Source organism: Chelonoidis abingdonii, chromosome 1 (genome assembly GCF_003597395.2).
Source record: "Chelonoidis abingdonii isolate Lonesome George chromosome 1, CheloAbing_2.0, whole genome shotgun sequence".
Taxonomy (NCBI): domain Eukaryota; kingdom Metazoa; phylum Chordata; order Testudines; family Testudinidae; genus Chelonoidis; species Chelonoidis abingdonii.
Window position 1 is genome coordinate 331,301,461 of NC_133769.1, and position 21,938 is coordinate 331,323,398.

Here is a 21,938-nt window from a genome sequence, read left to right on the forward strand (position 1 = left end):
GACAGAGCAGAGCCAGGTCATCAGCTCTTTGCCAAGAAGCTCTCCGCCTTTGAGACATCTGTGAGCAGCATGCCATCCATCTGGTAGCCGCGCATACACCCCGGGCCAGGAACATGTTAGCAGATGGCCTCAGCAGGACTTTCTTAATTATAGATAAGTTTCAGTTGGGGGTTCCTTCTCCCCCCACCGCTTTCCCCTCCTGGGACCAGGGCATGCCTCGGTCTTATGGTTTCAAACTGCGTGGGTCCTGTCTGAAGCCTATGCCAAAGGGAGACCCACACAACTCCTGTCTGAAGTGCTTGTGGGAAGCCCATCAAACAGATAAATGTAAGATCTGCAGTGGCATCTGACCAAGGACCGAGAAGAAGAGAGACTTTAGGCTGAAACTACTACTCATGGGGTCAGCCATTTGTCCCCAGATGGCAATGGTGGTGTCTGATCCCAAACCCAGCACTTTGGTATGGAGCTCACAGGCCTTGGTATGAGAGGCCGCAGCGCCGAGAAAGGACTCGGGCTGCAAGGACCCTCAGCACTCCCATTGCACGGTGCCGAAGACCTCCTCCAGTGCGAGTGCCCTGCACTGCTCCCATTCATCGGTGCCGTACAAAAAAAAGAAGACGTACAGCAGTCGGTCTCCCACTAAAGTAGTGGAGTGAGGAGGCACCAGCTGGGTGTGTCTCCGATAGGACACCCTGCTTCAGCTCCAACTTAGCAGCACTGTTGACTCCGGCCTTACAGTGAGGTTTGTCAAGTCTGGTTTTAGTGGACTTCCTGGTGTGGGAGTGTTGGAAGAAGGACCCAGACCTTCCCTCTACACTGGACACTTTTGCGGCAGCTAGGGACCTCATAACGATGACAGTGCAGTCCCCTGCACTGGCATCGGTGCCACAAATTTTAAAATTACCATTGCCTATGTACTTCTGTAACTATGATTAACAAGGCTGTGTCAAGAGACAGTGTGATGACTGAAGCATCTCCTTCTCAATATGTGTGGGTTTATATTTGTTATATTTTATGCCCTTGACGTTCTACAGTTGTTATATTTTATTGTTATATTTTATGCCCTTGACGTTCTACAGTTATTAATTCTGTACTCCTCCACAGGGCTACTTTAAAAAATAACCCTCTGTTTCTTATAATATTTAAGGCCCATAACCTATACTACCTGCTGTTCTTCAGGAACTTGATCCCTGGCTCAGCATACTCTCAGGCCCATTCCAAAAGGAAGCTTTTCCATGAAGAACACATGGTCGATATTCTTGAGAGAGCAGAGCAGCAGTTCCAGTACCAGAAGAGGGATGAAAGACAGGCAGGAAGCAAGGTTGAGGCTCGCTGCCCAGGTGCAGGCGAGTGTTTCAGCAAGGGAGCAGGCACTTGCACAGCAGTTCCTGGAACAGAAACGGTGGCTAAAGGAAGAGGACAGAGTCCAACAAAGACAACTTTTCCAGCAGCTCCTATCTTAATGGCTGCAATATCACTGGCTCCTGCTGCCTCTCCCACAGCACAGCATGATGCCCCAGCAATGTACCCTCAGCCCAGCAGTAGCTTGCACAACTCCATGTTCAGGGGAGCCCATGCTTTCAGGACTGGTGAGCAGCTGGGCTGGGCAACTAAACCCTGTGCAGCCTTCCTTCTTTCACCCCTCTTTGATTGAAACCTCCACCTTGCTCACCCACCACAAAGTGAGGGCTAAACATGTAAAGAAGGGAAAGGAGAGTTTGGGGCTCGCAGACATTTAGTGTTAGGGGAATTGTGTTAGGTTGTCATAAACAGATAGCTAAGAGTTAATGTCTCTTTCACCTGTAAAGGGTTAACAAACAGTGACCTGCAACACCTGACCAGAGGACCAATCAGAAGACAAGATACTTTCAAATCTGGGTGGAGGGAAGCTTGGGTGTGTGTTCTTTGTTCTGTGTGGGTTGTACTCTCTGGGGTCTCAGAGAGACCAGATGTAAGCAGATTCCTCCAGTCTTTCTAAAACAATCGCCTCTGTTCTAATTCTAGTAAGTATCAGGATAAAGGCGGCTTTAGTCTTTCTAATTGTTTTTCTTTATTTGCAGATGTGTATCTGGCTGGTAGAGTTTTTAATGTGTATTTGGTTGAAAGTATTTTAAATTGTATTTCTGTTGGAGGAGGCTTTTTCTCCATTTTCTATAAGCTGAAAGACCCTGTGATATTCCATCTTGAATTTACAGTGATTATTTTTATTCTTCTTTCTTTTTAATAAAAGCTTTTCTTTTAAAATACCTAATTGATTTGTTACCCCTTGTTAATGCTAAGGTATTGAGTCTGTACTCACCAAGGACTTTGTGGGAGGGGGGGTGGGGGAAAGGTAAATTCGTCTTTGTTTTAGATTCACGGAGCTTGAATCTGTATTGCCTCTGGGTGAGGGGAAGAGGGGAGGGGTGGAGGTGGAATCCCTCTGTTGTGGGAGGGGGGGTGGGGGAAAGGTAAATTTCGTCTTTGTTTTAGATTCACGGAGCTTGAATCTGTATTGCCTCTGGGTGAGGGGAAGAGGGGAGGGGTGGAGGTGGAATCCCTCTGTTGTAAGATTCAAGGAGTTTGAATCACTGTCTATCTCTCCAGGATACCCAGGGAGGGAAAGCCTGGGAGGGGGGGAGGAGAAACCTGATTTCTCTGTGTTGTGATTCAGGAGTTTGAAGCACGGTAATCTCCTGGTGTACCCAGGGCGGGAAAGATCTGGGAGGAAGAAAGGAGGGTGGAGGGAAATGGTTTATTCCCCTTTGTTGTGAGACTCAAAGAATTTGGGTCTTGGGGTCCCCAGGGAAGGTTTTTGGGGGACCAGAGTGCCCCAAAACACTATATATTTTTGGGTGGTGGCAGCTTATCAGATCTAAGCTGGTAATTAAGCTTAGAGAAATTCATGCTGGTACCCCAATTTTTTGAACTCTAAGGTTCAGATTGGGGAAAGATACCATGACATAGGTATTAACTATTTCTGTCCTTTGGGGGTGGGAGGGGAGTATTTGGTGTAATGGCAGCTGGTCTGCCCAACACTGTGTGAGTGGTTTACTGTTTTCTGACCTGTTTACAAATAAAGAATGTTATATTTTCAAGAAAGTTTATTGTTGCTCAGTGCATCATATCATATACACAGGATTTGAGATAAAGGTAAAAACATGTTAAGGAGTAATTAAGCATGGCAAAGCAAACAATATTCCTCTCTTTGCTGGTCCCCAGTCACAAATTTATTTTTCATCATGTCATCTGACTTACATTATATAGCAATTAATCCACACCCCTCCCATGCACCGCCCCCCTGCCAAAAATGAGCCAGTCCCCTCCCCCACCCAAGCACATTCATACAGGTATTATCCCCCCTTTTCCATTGGGCCATGCAAGTCAATAATGTGAATGCACACAAAATATCCCTTCTGCTGCACAGGTGCAACCAGCTCCCACAGTGGTAGCTGCACTTTCTGGCTGAGGGTACCAATCCAACATTCCCTCGCCATCATAGATCCATTCAGGGGGAAATCGCTCACCTCTGGCCTCTAGGTTGTGAAGAGCACAGCAAGCCACAGTAATGCAGACAGCATTAATTACACTGGCATCTGAATGGGTTTGCAAACACCTCCAACATGATTTTAATCTGCCAAAAGCACATTCAACAACCATTCTACAGCTGCTTTGAGTGTAATTTAACCTTTATTTGCCAGGGCCTCAGAAATCAGGATATGGTTTCATAAACCAAGGTAAAAGAGAGTATGTGGGGGTCCCCCAGAATAACAGTGTGGACAGTAATATCATTTATGTCAGTGTCATTTAGTAGGAATAGTGTCCCAGCCTGTCCAAGAAGGTAGACTGCTGAGCGGTGAAAAATTCCAGCATTGTGAACTTTTCCTGTACAGCCCACATTGACATTCATAAATCTGTGATCCACTGCATAACAATGGAGTAGTACCCTTTGTAGTTTATATATTCATGTGCTCCTTGAGAAGGGTATACTATAGGTATGAGTCCCATCACTAGCACTGCCACAGTTACAAAACCCCACTCTCTCAAAGCCATCAGTTACCTCTAGAATATCTTTAATGCCTGTCACCTTGGGGTAAACCTCATGCCTGATTGTGTCAGTTACCTCTGCCACCACTTTACCCATAGTCAGCTTTCCAACCCCAAACCAGTTGGCAATAGACCTGTAGCAGTCTGGGGTAGCCAGCTTCCACACAGTTATAGCAACCTGCTTCTGGACTGGCAAGGGTGACTTTGTGTATCTCTTTATGCTGGAGGGTGTGTCCTGGGAGGGGGGAGTTAAGAAGCTCACAAAGCTCCAGAAATGTTGCTTTCTTCAAAAGTCTTCTTTCTGCAAAAGTTCTGGATCTACTGCTGGTCATCCCAGCTCTGAATGACTATCTGATCCCACCAGTCGGTGCTTGTGGCCATATACTGGAATCAGCGCTCTATGTTGGGGCCATCGGTGGCTATGCCAATTACACTGAGCAGTATCTGCTACTGCGAGTCTGTAATCCCAGGGTATTCCTCCTGCAGCTCCATCAGGAAATCAGTGAGGTACCTTTGGTGGGACAGAAAACATTGCCAAAATGTCCACCAGCACCTTATGGATGCTCTGCCAGCTTCCTGACCCATGCATGAAAGTGCGAACAAGAGAAGTTCATCCAAAGATGCCTCTTCCTTGTTGCTAGCTCTGGTAGCTGGGAGTACACAGAACAAAAAGATTGCTCAGCAGGATTTGTTGGCAGACAGTTTAAATTTCCTGTAATGTGCAGGGTGAGCAGCAGAGTGTTCCCACAGTGTGACACATTCCTAGGGCTAGAGTCAGTATTGTGGGGGGCAGTGCACTAGGAGCTCTGGGATATGGTTACCTTGACTAGGATCTGTACTTTGACTCGGAGTGTGGATGCCAGAGCCCTAGGTACGAGCACCAGTCAGAAAATTCTTAACCTAGGGTTACAATGCAATGTCAGCTGACTTGAGTCTTGCTATGCGTGCATTGGCTGTGTAGAACCTGTGTAAACTTGAAAGCTTGTCTTTCTCACAACAAAAATTGGTCTAATAAAAAACATTACCTCACCCATTTTGTACTTGCTGTAGTTATAAGTAACACATAAGATTGATGAAATGGAAAGAAGTCAACAAATTTTTTCTTATGTTTGTGCAGATAGTGTCTCCCTTTCCGAGAAAACTCCTATAAACATCAACATTCAAAAGATGTAAATAATAAACTTTTAAAGGATTTAAAAAACATCTGGATTTACTGTGTAAAGGCTGATTTCTATCTGAAAGAGAGTTTAAAAAAAGTTTAAAAATTATTAAATGGCACATTATTTTAAGAAAAATACATTACAGTTGTTCACCCTAATCTTTTATTTCATGATCACCATCTGCTTAGTCTGCTACAATAATACTTTGCACTTACAAAGCACCTTTCATCCAAAGGTCCTAAAGTGCTTTGCAAAGCTAGGAACAGAGAGGCTAGGTGACTAGCCCATGGATACAGAACAAGTTAGTGGCAGAGCCAGAACTGGAATAAGTGTTGACAGTCTCCTGCTTTAACCACATAAACAAACTGCTAATAGTAATAAAAATTAAAATTGCCTATAGGTGAAATTTTCCATGTAACTTTCCACTTCATGTTTCCTTTTTTATGTTCTTTTTCCTGTTTTTGGACATCCATATTATATAAAATGTCTCTTTGATAATACCAATATTGATTAATGCATATGAATGTATATTGTGTTGGAGAAATACATGATGCATTATATTTGTATGTAATTATTACAAAATTGTCACACATTTCAGATTTGGTTCTGGAGTATAAGGATTAATGCAGTTTATTATATATATGTGGTAGAAAAGTAAAATGCTCTCATGATAATCGGTTACTGGAGCTTGGTGTTCTATTTGTTGTGCTGTCAAAGCCTTGTCCCCACAGCTGTTTTGCTATAATTGGACTACTGCTTTTAGGGAAACAGTTTTGTTAAGTGATTAGAATAGGAGTCTGAAATTCAACATTGGTGGGTTCTCCTCTTGGTTCTGCCACTGTCCTGCAGACCTATCATGGGAAATGTATTAATTTCCCTGTGCTTCAGTTTACCCATTTGTCTATCTTACAGAAGTGTTGTAGGGTTTAACTATGATCTATTTATTTAGAATACCAATGGATAGTTCAAAATATATTATTTTAAATAAAGGCTGATTCATAGTAGACATTTTTACACATACATGCACGCTCTCTCTCTCTCTCATATATTTTTTTAACCCCGGATTCAGCATTTGCTATATAGTAGTTTTGTTGCAACCAATTTTTTTTTACTGCCTGAAGATTGACTGAAGCTTAGGCTAGTACCTAGGATGGGCCTGCTGTTTGTTCTAACCACTAGGCTACACTTCACATTGTTTCTAATCATAAATATTAATTGAATGGTTAATGCAAAAAAAAATCATTTATCTGAGCCTTTCTGTTCGAGTTTAAGCAAGGAAAAGGGCAATCCCTACATGCGCTGCCGTATTTTATATATTGAAAATGAACTCAACGTCTGTTTTTGAGTGCCCAAAGACTTTGTGCAAAACTAACATACTAATCAGTTGCAATCTGATAATTGTTTCTTGTACTAATATGTAATGGACTTGATTTAATCAACTCAGCAAAGTCAGATGAGACCTTTGAGCTCAGGTCTGAAATCATCTTTGTGAACAAACATAGGAATTGGGAAGTTTCCTGTCCTGATTTTTCTGTTTCCTTTATGAAAAAAGTACAGAAAAAAGTATTTCTCCTGTATTGTTTGATTTTCATGGAATTATTGTTTTATTTTGATTTCAGGAAGACCATGCACTCAGCTGCAGCTTCTGAACCCTGAACGATTTGCCCGGCTTATCAAAGAAGTTCTGAATACTGTGTGGCCTGGCAGAGAGATGGTGGTACAATGGTATCCAGTTTCAGAAGATAAAAATCACCCATCTATTTCATGGCTTAAGATGGTCTGGAAGAATCTATATATACACTTTTCTGAAGACTTGACTATGTTTGATGACATGCCGCTTATCCCGAAGATGCTGCTAGAGGAAGACCAGGTATTAGTGGAACTTATTAGACTTAGGACTCCACCTGCAATTATTTTAGAATATGAATCTGAGACACACCTTCCAGAATTTTTAGCTGACATCATTCAAAAACTTGGTGGTGTTGTACTTAAGAAGCTAGATGCCTCTATACAACATCCACTTTTAAAAAAATATGTGCATCCACCATTACCAGGTGCTGTTTTGCAGATAATGGAGAAACTGTCATTGCAAAAACTGTCCAGTCAAGTTTCATCATTACCTCCAACACATAAAGATGCTCTTAGGGGATTCTTAGCTAGTTTAACTGATGCCAGTGAAAAAGAGAGAAGAATTATTCAGGAGCTACTGATATTTAAAAGAATTGAACAATCATCTGATGAAGGGGTCACGACTTTTACTGGATTAAAAGGTTGTAAAGTGTTGCATCACACTGCCAAACTTCCACCTAGTCTGAGACTTTCTATTCCAATAATTGACAGCAGTGATGAAGCTACCATTCGTTTAGCTAACTTATTAAAAGTAGAACAGTTAAAGAGCACAGATTGTCTAAAGTTTATTATACAGGATATTCAAAATGACTTCTATTCTTACGATGAAACAATACAGATTATGCTCTGGGTTCTTGAAAATCTAACTTTCCTCAAAAATGAGAATACTGATGTGCTAGATTGGCTGTCATCACTAAAATTTATTCAGATTTCACAAGGAAAGATAGTGTCAGCCAAGGAACTTTTTGATCCTGAGGCAGAAGTACTGCAAAATCTGTTTTATGCTGAGGAGGAAATCTGCTTCCCACCCAGTATTTTTACAGCGTCTTCAGATATTCTTCATTCTCTGAGACAAATAGGTTTAAAAAATGAAAGTGCTCTTGATGAAAAAGACATTATGCGAGTGGCAAATAAAATTGAAAGTTTGCAAGGTGATTCTTGCACAAGCCATGATGTACTACTAAGAAAAGCTAGAACTCTGTTAATGATTTTGAACAAAAATCATATGTTGCTGCAGTCAGCTGAAGCAAAATCAATGCTGAAAAAATTAAAATGGATTCCAGCATGTAAGGAAAGACCTCCAAACTATCCAGGATCACTGGTTTGGAAAGGAGACCTTTGTAATTTTTGTTCACCGCCAGAAATGTGTAATATAGCTCATGCAATTTTAGTTGGTTCATCAGTTCCCTTTGTGGAAAGTGTCCATTTAAATATAGAAAAAGCACTTGGTATCTCCACCAAACCTAGCATAAAAGCAGTCTTAAAACACTTTAAAGTCGTGGTTGATTGGCACAGCTCTAAAACCTTTAGTGATGAAGACTATTACCAATTTCAGCATATCTTGCTTGAAATTTATGGATTTATGCATGATCACTTAGAAGAAGGTAAAGATGCTTTTAAAGCCTTGAAATTTCCCTGGGTCTGGACCGGTAAAACATTTTGTTCCCTTACCCAGGCAGTAATAAAGTCAGTACCTGATCTTGATCTCCAGCCTTATCTGCATAGTGTGCCAAAAACTATGGCTAAATTCCACCAATTGTTTAAAAGTTGTGGTTCAATTGAGCAGTTGACACCAGACCACGTTTCCATGGTCATTCAGAAAATATATCTAAAGAGCGAGCAATCTCTCAGTGAAGAGGAGAGTAAACAAAATCTTCACATTATGCTGAATATTATAAGATGGCTATACAGCAGTCAGATTCCAGCAAGTCTGAATACACCTGTGCCTATATATTGTATCAAATGTCCTTTTAAGCTTGTAATGAAACCAATTCATGAATGTTGTTATTGTGATATCAAAGTTGATGACTTAAATGATTTGCTTGAAGATTCTGTGGAACCAATAATTCTGGTGCATGAAGACATACCCATGAAAACTGCAGAGTGGTTAAATGTGCCATGCCTCAGTACAAGATTGATTAATCCAGAAAATATGGGATTTGAGCAATCTGGGCAAAGAGAACCTCTCACTGTAAGAATTAAAAACATTTTGGAGGAATACCCTTCTGTTTCAGATATCTTTAAAGAGCTACTACAAAATGCTGATGATGCCAGTGCAACAGAATGTAATTTCATGATTGACATGAGAAGAAATATGAATATAAGAGAGAATCTTTTGGATCCAGGAATGGCAGCATGTCATGGACCAGCTTTGTGGTCATTCAACAATTCTGAATTTTCTGACTCAGATTTTCTAAATATAACTCGATTAGGTGAGTCTCTAAAAAGAGAAGAAGTTGATAAAGTCGGGAAATTTGGACTAGGGTTCAACTCTGTTTATCACATCACTGATATTCCTATCATTATGAGCCGAGAATTCATGATAATGTTTGATCCAAACATTAATCATCTCAGTAAACATATTAGAGATAAATCTAATCCTGGGATCAAGATTAACTGGAGTAAGCAACAGAAAAGGCTGCGAAAATTTCCTAACCAGTTCAAGCCATTTATAGGTGTGTTTGGTTGCCAGCTACCGTTGACTGTGGAGGCTCCTTACAGTTATAAAGGAACACTTTTTAGACTGTCCTTTAGAACTCAGCAGGAGGCTAAAGTGAGTGAAGTCAGCAGTACTTGCTACAATACAGCAGACATTTACTCTCTTGTGGATGAGTTTAGCATTTGTGGTCATAGACTGATAATATTCACTCAGAGTGTAAATTCAATGGTTCTGAAATATTTGAAAGTTGAAGAAGCTGACCCTGGTGTAGCACAAGATACAGTGACTATTAAAAGAAGTCTGTGTTCCTCCAAAGCATTGACTGCGCCTGTTGTAAGTGTTTTAAAGGAAGCAGCTAAACTGATGAAGACTTGCAGCAGCAGTAATAGAAAGCTTCCCACTGAAACACCAAAGTCTTCATGCATCCTACACATAATAGTAGAAGAATTTCATCATGTATTTAGACGGATCGCTGATCTGCAGTCTCCACTTTTCAGAGGTCCAGAAGATGATCCATCTTCTCTCTTCGAAATGGCTAAATCTGGACAGATGAAAAGGCCAGTTGAAGAACTGCCACAAAAAACAGTAGATTCTTCCACTTGGCTCATATGTTCTTGCATGGATATTGGTGATGCATTAAAATTTTCATTACATGAAAGTGGACAAAGACTAGGTCTTGTCCCCTGTGGTGGAGTAGGAGTACTGCTGTGTGAAACTCAGGACCAAAAGTGGATTGTGAAACCTAATTGCAACAGCATTGGGGAAGTATTCTGCTATTTACCTCTACGAATAAAAACAGGTTTACCTGTTCACATCAATGGCTGTTTTGCTGTTACTTCAAATCGAAAAGAGATCTGGAAAACAGACACAAAAGGAAGATGGAACACATTATTCATGAGGCATGTTATTGTAAAAGCCTATTTAGAAGCACTTTGTGTTTTACGTGACATGACAGTCAATGGCGAGCTAGCTGACTACAGTTACTATGCAGTGTGGCCAGATCCTGACTCAGTGCATGATGATTTTTCTGTCATATGTCAAGGATTTTATGAAGATATAGCTCATGCAAAAGGGAAAGAAGGGATCAAAGTGTTCTCTGATGGTTCATCTTGGGTTTCTATGAAGAATGTGAGGTTTTTAGATGATTCAATACTGAAACGTTTAGACATTGGACCTGCAGCCTTTAAGATCTTCCTCAAATACCTTAAAAAAACTGGATCAAAAAATCTTTGTGCTGTGGAGCTTCCGTCTTGGGTAAAGGCAGGGTTTGAAGAAGCAGGATGTAAATATATACTACTAGAGAACACTTTCTCTGAGAGACAGTTCTTTTCTGAAGTCTTTTTCCCTAACATTCAGGAGATTGATGCAGAGTTGCGTGATCCTTTGATGCGTTATGTTCTGAATGAAAAGGTTGATGAGTTCTCAGGAATTCTTTGTGTTACTCCCTGTATTCCTTGTTCTTTGGATAGACATTCTTTGGTGATACCTTCAAGATTGATCCACCCCGAAGGAAGAGTTGCAAAGTTGTATGATGCTAAAGATGGAAGGTTTCCTTATGGCAGCAGTCAAGATTACCTTAATCCAGTTATCTTGGTTAAACTTGTTCAGTTAGGTATGGCTAAGGATGACATTTCATGGGAAGATCTAATAGAACGTGCAGAATCAGTAGCTGCAATTAATAGGAATGATCATGTTGCAGCCTGCCTCAGAAGCAGCATTATATTAAGTCTCATTGATGAAAAACTAAAATGTAGAGATCCTAGAACTAAAGAATTTGCTGCAAAATGTCAGACAATTCCTTTCCTCCCATTCCTCACCAAACCAGCTGGCTTCTCATTACACTGGAAGGGTAGTGACTTTCAGCCTGAAACAATGTTTTCAGCAACTGACCTTTTCACTGCTGATCATCAAGATATTGTTTGTCTTTTACAACCAATTCTTAATGAAAATTCCCATTCCTTTAAAGGTTGTGGGGCCATATCATTAGCTGTCAAAGATTTCTTGGGTTTGCTTAAGAAACCAACTGTTAATATGGTCATAAATCAGTTGCAAGAAGTTGCAAAGTCATGTGATGGAATTACATTGTATCAGGAGAATATCACCAATGCTTGTTACAAATACCTCCATGAAGCAATGCTACAAAATGAAACAACAAAAGCAGTGATCATTGAAAAGCTGAAAATTTTTAGTTTCATTCTTGTTGAGAGTGCATATGTTGACCCGACAAAAGTATGTTTTCATTTGAACTTTGAAGCAACACCATATCTTCATCAATTGCCTAATAAATATAAAAATAGTTTCCGTGAACTATTTGAAAATGTAGGTGTAAGACATGCTTTTACAGTTGATGATTTTGCCCTAGTTCTTGAATCTGTAAATCATGAGAGGGGAAGCAAGCAGCTAACTGAAGAGAATTTTCAGCTTTGTAGGAGAATCATTAGTGAAGGAATATGGAGTCTCATTAGAGAGAAGAAACAAGAATTATGTGAGAAAAAATATGGTGAGATTTTGTTACCAGATACTCATCTAGCACTTTTACCTGCTAAATCTTTGTGTTACAATGACTGTCCTTGGATAAAAGTTAAAGATACAACGGTAAAATACTGTAATGCTGACATCCCTAGAGAAGTTGCAGTAAAACTTGGTGCGGTACCCAAGCGACATAAAGCTTTAGAAAGATATGCCTCTAATATCTATTTTACTACTCTTGGGACTGAGTTTGGACAAAAAGAAAAATTGACAAGTAGAATTAAAAGCATTCTTAATGCCTATCCCTCTGAAAAAGAAATGCTAAAAGAGCTCCTTCAGAATGCAGATGATGCAAAAGCTACAGAAATCTGTTTTGTGTTTGATTCTAGACAACATCCGGTTGATAGAATATTTGATGAGAAATGGGCACCACTTCAAGGACCAGCACTATGTGTTTACAACAATCAGCCTTTTACAGAGGATGATATAAGAGGAATTCAGAACCTTGGAAAAGGTACTAAAGAAGGAAATCCATGTAAAACTGGACAATATGGTATAGGATTCAATTCTGTGTATCACATTACTGACTGCCCGTCTTTCATATCTGGTAACGATATACTCTGTATCTTTGATCCCCATGCTAGATATGCACCAGGTGCAACTTCAGTGAGTCCTGGACGCATGTTTAGAGATTTAGATGCAGATTTCAGAACACAATTCTCAGATGTACTCGACCTTTATTTAGGAAATCACTTTAAAATGGATAATTGCACAATGTTTAGGTTTCCACTTAGAAATGCAGAAATGGCAAAAGTGTCAGAAATTTCCCCAGTTCCATGTTCAGATAGAATGGTCCAAAACCTCCTGGATAAGCTGCGCACAGATGGAGCAGAACTTCTGATGTTTTTGAATCATATGGAAAAAATTTCCATTTGTGAAATAGAAAAAACAACTGGAGCACTGAATGTGTTATATTCTGTAAAGGGCAAAATCACTGATGGAGACAGATTGAAACGGAAGCAGTTCCATGCATCTGTAATTGACAGCGTAACTAAAAAAAAGCAGTTAGCTGAAATACCTGTGCAACAGATTACTTACACTATGGATATCGAAGACTCTGAAGGGAACCTTACATCTTGGTTAATTTGCAACAGGTCAGGATTTTCAGATATGGAAAAGGTATCTAAGAGTGTTATATCAGCTCACAAGAATGAAGACATTACCCTTTTTCCACGTGGAGGAGTAGCTGCTTGCATTACTCACAACTACAAAAAACCACATAGGGCATTTTGTTTCTTACCCTTATCATTAGAAACCGGGTTACCTTTTCATGTCAATGGACATTTTGCTCTAGATTCTGCCAGAAGAAATCTGTGGCGGGACGATAATGGAGTTGGAGTAAGAAGCGACTGGAATAATAGCCTAATGACAGCACTAATAGCACCAGCCTATGTTGAACTACTCATTCAACTGAAAAAACGTTACTTTCCAGGCACTGATCCTACAGTATCAGTATTGCAAAACACGCCTGTTCATGTTGTGAAAGACTCTTTGAAAAAGTTTTTGTCTTTCTTCCCAGTTAACAGACTTGATCTGCAGCCAGATTGGTATTGCTTAGTGAAAGCAGTTTACAGCTGCATTCATGAAGATTTGAAACGCCTTTTACCTGTTGTGCGGGCTCCAAATATTGATGGCTCTGATTTACATTCTGCAGTTATCATTACTTGGATTAACATGTCTACCTCAAACAAAGGTAGGCCATTCTTTGACAATTTGCTACAAGATGAGTTGCACCACCTCAAAAATGTAGAGTACATCACAACACGTAAGACAGTGGCAGAAAATGTTTATAGACTCAAACACCTACTTCTAGAAATTGGATTCAATTTGGTATATAACTGTGATGAAACTGCAAATCTTTACCATTGTCTTGTAGATGCAGATATTCCTGTCAGCTATGTGACTCCTGCTGATGTCCGCTTTTTTCTGATGACCTTTTCTTCCCCAGACTCTAATTGCCACATTGGAAAGTTGCCTTGTCGTCTTCAACAGACAAATCTGAAACTCTTTCACAGTCTAAAACTTCTGGTTGACTATTGCTTTAAGGATGCTGAAGAAAATGAAGTCCAAATTGAGGGATTGCCACTACTTATTACACTTGACAATGTCTTGCAAGTTTTTGATTCAAAGCGACCAAGGTTCTTAACAACATATCATGAACTGATTCCATCTCGCAAGGATCTGTTTATGAACACTCTGTATTTGAGATACAGTAATATTTTACTTACCTGTGATGTAGCAAAAGCTTTCGATGTCACAAGTTTTGCTGATTTGTTATCATCCGTGTTGCCTAGAGAATATAAAACCAGAAGTTGTATACGATGGAAAGAAAATTTTGCAAGTGAATCTTGGCTTAAAAATGCATGGCATTTTATCAGTGAATCTGTAAATGTTAAGGAAGACCAAGAAGATATGAAACCAAAATTTGATGATATTGTTGATACTTTGAAGGATTGGGCTTTGCTTCCAGGTACAAAGTTTACTGTCTCAGTCAATCAGCTCGTAGTGCCGGAGTGTGATGTCTTGCTGCCCCTCAGCTTAATGCATATAGCTGTTTTCCCAAATGCTCAGAGTGATAAAGTTTTCCATGCTTTAATGAAAACTGGTTGTATTCAGCTTGCATTGAACAAAATATGCTCCAAAGATAATGTTTTAGTGTCTCTGTTGTCAGGATATACAGCAAATATAGATAATCCGTCAAGCATTCTGAAAGCCATACATTATATGGTCCAGACCTCAACATTTAAGACTGAAAAATTAGCAGAAAGTGATTTTGAGGCCCTCCTAATGTACTTCAGTTGCCATTTAAGTAATTTGATGTCACAGGATGACATCAAAATTTTAAAGTCTCTCCCATGCTATAAATCCATTAGCAGTCGATACATCAGTATTTCAAAATGTGGAACGTGTTACATACTCACAAAAAGTATTCCTTCAGTTGAAGTGGATAGATGGACACAGTCAACTTCATCTGCCTTTCTTGAAGAAAAAATTAACTTGAAAGACTTGTATACTGTGCTTGGTTGTGTCCCTGTAGATGATCTTGAAGTGTATTTGAAGCATCTTTTACCAAAGATTGAAAGTCTGTCTTATGATGCAAAGGTGGAGCACCTGATCTACTTAAAGAACAGACTCTCTGGCACTGAGGAAGTTTCAGAAATAAAGGAACAGCTGTTTGAAAAGCTGGAAAGCTTTTTGATAATTCATGATGCAAACAATAGACTAAAACCTGCAAAACATTTTTATGACAGAACTGTAAAAGTCTTTGAAGTTATGCTTCCTGAAAAATTGTTCATACCTCAAGATTTTTTTAAGAGACTGGAACAACTCACAAAACCGAAGAATCAAGGGGCATTCCTTACATCATGGGTAACATTCCTGCGGCATATAGGACTAAAATACATTATTTCCCAGCAACAGTTACTACAGTTTGCTAAGGAGATCAGTATGAGAGCTAACACAGAAAGCTGGTCTAAGGAAACACTGCAAAGTACAGTTGATGTTCTCCTTCATCACATATTCCAGGAAAGAACTGATTTATTATTGGGAAACTTCCTAAAAGAATTATCTTTAATTCCTTTTTTGTGCCCCGAGCGTGCTCCTGCTGAAATTGTCAGATTTCATCCTCAGTATCAAGAAATTAATGGAACACTCCCTCTTATCAGATTCAGCGGAGCACAAGTAAACCCTAAATTCAAACAGACAGATGTGTTACAATTGCTGTGGACTTCATGTCCTATTCTTCCTGAAAAAGCAACACCTTTAAGTATCAAGGAACAGGAAGGAAGCAGTCTTGGTCCACAAGAACAGCTTGAGCAGGTTTTAACTATGCTTAATGTTAACTTGGATCCTCCTCTGGACAAAGTTATCAATAACTGCAGAAATATATGCAATATAACAACTTTAGATGAGGACATGGTGAAAACCAGAGCTAAAGTATTAAGGAGTATCTATGAATTTCTCAGTACAGAGAAAAGGGAATTCCGCTTTCAGCTTCGAGGGGTTGCTTTTGTGATGGTGGAAGAAGGTTGGAAGCTCCTGAAGCCTGAGGAGGTAGTAATAAATCTTGAGTATGAATCTGATTTTAAACCTTACCTTTACAAACTTCCTTTAGAACTTGGCACCTTCCACCAGTTATTTAAACACTTAGGTACTGAAGATGTTATTTCAACAAAGCAGTATGTTGAGGTTCTAAGTCGCATATTCAAGAACTCTGAAGGAAAACAATTGGATCCTAATGAAATGCGCACAGTTAAAAGAGTTGTTTCTGGTCTGTTTAAAAGTCTGCAAAATGATTCTGTTAAGGTTAGAAATGACCTTGAGAATGTGAGAGATCTGGCTCTTTACCTTCCCAGTCAAGATGGTAGATTGGTAAAATCAAGTGTCTTAGTTTTTGATGATGCGCCACATTACAAAAGTAGAATACAGGGTAACATTGGTGTGCAGATGCTTGTTGATCTTAGCCAGTGTTATTTAGGAAAAGACCATGGTTTTCACACTAAGCTTGTAATGCTGTTTCCTCAGAAACTGAGGCCTCGCCTACTTAGCAGTATTCTTGAAGAACTGTTAGATGAAGAGTCTCCCAAAATATGTCAGTTTGGAGCATTATGTTCTCTACAGGGAAGATTGCAGTTACTATTATCTTCTGAACAGTTTATCACGGGACTCATTAGAATTATGAAGCATGAAAATGACAATGCTTTCCTAGCCAATGAAGAAAAGGCCATAAAACTGTGCAAAGCCTTGCGAGAAGGCTTGAAAGTTTCCTGTTTTGAGAAGTTGCAAACAACATTAAGGGTTAAAGGTTTTAATCCTATTCCCCACAGTAAAAGTGAAACATTTGCTTTTTTAAAGAGATTTGGGAATGCAGTAATACTGCTTTATATACAGCACTCTGACAGCAAAGACATAAATTTCCTCTTAGCATTAGCAATGACCCTGAAATCTGCAACTGACAATCTAATTTCTGATACCTCATATTTAATTGCCATGTTGGGTTGCAATGATATTTACAGAATTAGTGAGAAGCTTGATAGTTTAGGAGTGAAGTATGACTCCTCAGAACCATCGAAACTTGAATTACCTATGCCTGGAACTCCTATACCAGCTGAAATTCATTACACTCTCCTTATGGATCCAATGAATGTTTTTTATCCAGGTGAATATGTTGGTTATCTTGTTGATGCTGAAGGTGGTGATATATATGGATCATACCAACCAACATATACATATGCAATCATTGTACAAGAAGTAGAAAGGGAAGATGATGAAAATTCCAGTTTTCTAGGCAAGATTTATCAGATCGATATTGGATATAGTGAGTATAAAATAGTGAGCTCTCTTGATTTATACAAGTTTTCAAGACCCGATGAAAGTTCTCAGAGTAAGGACAGTGCACCTTCTACCCCAACTAGTCCTACAGAATTTCCAGCACATGGACCTAGGACAGTTCCTCCTCTTTTTTCTGGTAGAGAGAGCCACAAAACAACATCTTCAAAACATCACTCTCCCAAAAAGATTAAGCTGAATTCTTTGCCAGAAATATTAAGAGAAGTGACATCAGTGCTCGAACAGGCTTGGAAACTTACAGAATCTGAAAGGAAAAAGATTATTAGAAGGTTATATCTTAAGTGGCATCCAGATAAAAATTCAGAGAATCTTGATATAGCCAATGAAGTTTTCAAACATTTACAGAATGAGATTAACAGACTAGAAAAACAGGCCTTCATCGATCAAAATACAGACAGAGCATCAAGACGAACATTTTCATCCTCAGCTTCTCGATTTCAGTCAGACAAATTTTCATTTCAAAGATTTTATACTTCATGGAATCAAGAAGCAACGAGCCATAAATCTGAAAGGCAACAGTATAAAGAAAAGTGTCCATCTTCCACAGGGCCATCTTACTCTGCACGTTTCTTTGTACCACCCACATTCAAGTCTGTTGGTAATCCTGTGGAAGCACGTAGATGGCTTAGGCAAGCTCGAGCAAACTTTTCAGCTGCAAGAAATGACCTTCATAAAAATGCTAATGAATGGGTGTGCTTCAAATGCTATCTCTCCACAAAGTTAGCCTTGATTGCAGCTGACTATGCAGTAAGGGGTAAATCAGATAAAGATGTAAAACCAAGTGCACTTGCACAAAAAATAGAGGAATATAGTCAACAACTTGAAGGACTTACAAATGATGTTCAAACACTGGAAGCTTATGGAGTAGATAGCTTAAAAACTCGATATCCTGATTTGCTTCCCTTTCCACAGATTCCAAATGACAGGTTCACTTCTGAAGTTGCCATGAGAGTGATGGAGTGTACTGCTTGTATCATAATAAAACTTGAAAACTTTATACAACAAAAACTGTGAGAGATTTGAAAGTTAGAAAATTGTACTCTCAAGAGCTAGATATTTAATGTGATGGGATAGAACTGTAATTTACATATGCAGATTACTGTATTTCTGAGAGGTTACACTTACCAAACAGCTTAGAAATACAATGCACGTATTTGGATGGTACTGAAGTATTTAGAATTGAAATTAATGTAAGCAGGCCTTTTTTTTTTAAACTGAGTTTATTGTATAAGCAAACTGTAAAACGTGAATATTTAAACATTTGCAGGGAGATTGTGCTGCAAAAAGTAGCTGTCTGTACAGTAAATTGGTTTAAATTGATCTGCACTTTATGTAACCAAAGCGTAGTGGTTTGTTAGATAAAGCTTGTATATAAACTTAGATTTTATTTCATTTAATATTATGCTTCCAAAAATGTGGTGTCATCTTTTTAATATACTGATCAGATTGGACAAATTACTAAATGAAAATCATAAAATAACTTTGGAGAGGAGTCACTCCAGAGCATTTCTTTATTCTTTTATCTTCCATGGACATTGATGTCTCTCATACTCTTATCAGCTGGATCTGATTATCAGTTTGCTGCAGTATTACATCCTCTTGTTTAAAGGATAATACAGTACCTGTAAAATGGTACAGTATTTTAATCCGGATTAATATTACTTGACTTAGCATACAAAATCATATAGTGCATTGGATGCATTTACTTAATTGTAGTATAATTAGGTATTTAATTTACATTTTCTGTTTAAGAGCCTGTCATTGTTTATTTAATGAAAATTGCATGTGGATAATGTAGGATAGGTGACCATTAATATACAGAGTTTTATGAAGGGTTTTTGAAAACCATACACCAAAACTAATTTCTTAAATGTCTAAATGCTTGAGTTTCATGTTTCTCTCTCTCTCTCTCTCTCTGTATATATATATATATGTATATTTTCCACAAACAAACATTGAAAATATAGTACAACTTGGTAATCCATTATTTGGGATATAGCAGGCAATATCTTTTGTTACATGTCAGAAGGTGCTGCAATATAATGTTCCTTTTATTTTGTCTTTCACCATGCCACCAGAGATGTTTGATTTTTAGTTTACCTTCTTTTTTTATAAATTGTAATATTTCTGGTAATGTCATGTAATGTACTCAACATTAGCTATTTGTAAGGAATTATGGGAATTTGTAAATAGGATTTTTTTTGTTTGTTTTTTGTTCCAAATCTGCCACATTAAACATAAATATTCATCATTTCCCAATGACACAATTGTCATAACTGTTTACTTGCTACCACAGTGAAACTGTAGTTTCACTTACAGAATGTAAAGGCAAACAGATAACAACACGATTTTACAGGGGTGCTGTGCTTGCAGCAGCATGGTAATCCAAAAGAGGAAATGCTGACAAAGGCTTAGTTTCATGCACATAAATAAGGGCTTGTTATGTTCAGAAGTCTCACAAGTAATTATTGGTAATAGGAAGAAATTACGCTGTTTGGAAAACTATTGCTTCTGGTTGTGAAGCCATGTGATTATTTCTGCTGTTATATTAAGTGCCATAACTTTAATAAAGAAAAATGCAAATACATACTTCAATCTGGTGTGTCCTGGATTTATAAATTAACCCAGTTTTAACCAACAATTTCAAGCTTACTTTTAGCTAAATGTATAATCACTCCATTTTGGTTCATTCTGAACAATTGTACAGTTTCCATCAGCATATTAAAAAAAAATTATGCAGATGAATGCTTTTTTCCTTGTAAAGGCTCATGTGCCACATTTCACAGTTCATTGAAAAACATGTAATTTTTGATGATTTTGTGAAATAACTAGCAATCAGGTAAAGGAAAAACTAGATGTGCTCATGAAATAAAGTAGCTTATTTTTCACAGCTTTTAAACACGTAGTATTAATTATCAGATAATTTTTATGGTAATTATGAGATGAAAAATTGTTCAGTGTATGTAGGATGTTTAAGTGCATCATTAAAATTACTAGCAACATGAAAAAAAGTTTAAAGTATTTTTCATTCTAAATTAATGTAAAATACCACCATATGGAATAGTAGTAAGAAAGCATCATAGGAGCAATTTGAATACTATTCCAAGACTTTGACAGAGACTCTTTTAAATAAAGAGTTATAGGTGAAAATATGTGTTTGCCTCATAAAAATGATGTTATAAACCCTTTAAAACCGTTGTGCAACATTGTACTGAATTAGCTTTGTTAGTCATATTTTACATATTTACTGAGTGCTGACAATGTGCTAGAGAAAACCATTTCTTGCCTCGAGTGGCTTAAATCTTAAACTTTAGATGTTGAACTGGGGAAACAAAAAGTCTGAATAGACAGAAAAATCCACACATTGCCAGTGATGTTGACAGTTTCATCCTGGTATAATGCAGTCAACAAGTTATAACATTTTTGTATGCATATACTAAGGCATGTTTAGGTATCTGCTGCTCCTAATTGGTGCCTATGATATTAATATTCAATACAGTAATTATTAATGTACTATATTAATAAATCATGGGAGTCTTACTCAGAAGTCTAAATTGCCTTTTCGTTTGGGTTTGGTCCCTATCTCATTCCACTAATCCTGGGTAATGCAGCGTCATAAGGCCCAAAAGCAGTCAAAACACTGCACTAGTTACTGTGCGGGAAGGCAATCCAGCAGAGAAACTGATTGTACAAGGGCATTTTGCATCCTTAGCAGGGGGAAAATGTTGATTTACTTTCTCATCCTCAGTTCTACCAAAAACTGTGAGAAGTGAAGAACATAAGAACAGCCATACTGGGTCAGACCAAAGATCCATCTAGCCCAGTATCCTGTCTTCTGACAGTGGCCAATGCCAGATGCCTCAGAGGGAATGAACAGAACGGGGAATCATCAAGTGATCCATCCCCTGTTGCCCATTCCCAGCTTCTGGCAAACAGAGGCTAGGGACACCATCTCTTCCCATCCTGGCTAAGAGCCATTGATGGGCCTATCCTCCATGAACTTATCTAGTTCTTTTTTCAATGCTGTTATAGTCTTGACCTTCACAACATCCTCTGGCAAGGAGTTCCACAGGTTGACTGTGCGTTGTGTGAAGAAATACTTCCTTCTGTTTGTTTTAAACCTTCTGCCTATTAATTTCATTTGGTGACCCCAAGTTCTTGGGTTATAAGGAGTAAATAACACTTCCTTATTTACTTTCTCCACACCAGTCATGATTTTATAGAACTCTATTATATCCCCCCCTTAGTCATCTCTTTTCCAAGCTGAAAAGTCACAGTCTTATTAATCTCTTCTGATACGGAAGCTGTTCCATACCCCTAATAACTTTTGTTGTCCTTTTCTGAACTTTTTCCAATTCCAATATATCTTTTTTTATATGGAGCAACCACATCTGCACGCAGTATTCATGGATTTATATAGAGGCGGTATGATATTTTCTATCGTATTATCTATCTCTTTCTTAATGATTCACAACATTTTGTTAGCTTTTCGGACTGCCACTGCACGTTGAGTGGATGTTTTTAGAGAACTATGCATAATGCTGCCAAGATCTCTTTCTTGAGTGGTAACAGCTCAGGTAGCTAAT

The 21,938-nt window shown here is 38.6% G+C and overlaps 1 protein-coding gene across 5 annotated transcripts in view; it reads left to right on the forward strand.

Moving 5' to 3' along the window:
* SACS (sacsin molecular chaperone) overlaps positions 1–20,899 on the forward strand; it is a 115,539-nt gene extending 94,640 nt beyond the window's left edge. For all 5 annotated transcript variants that reach the window (XM_032770964.2, XM_032770968.2, XM_075061664.1 and 2 more), the window contains one exon: positions 6,806–20,899. In XM_032770964.2, the coding sequence (XP_032626855.1) occupies positions 6,806–18,366 (11,561 nt within the window). In that variant the 3' untranslated portion in view covers positions 18,367–20,899. The remainder of the gene's footprint in view (positions 1–6,805) is intronic.
* Positions 20,900–21,938: the final 1,039 nt, after the last annotated feature.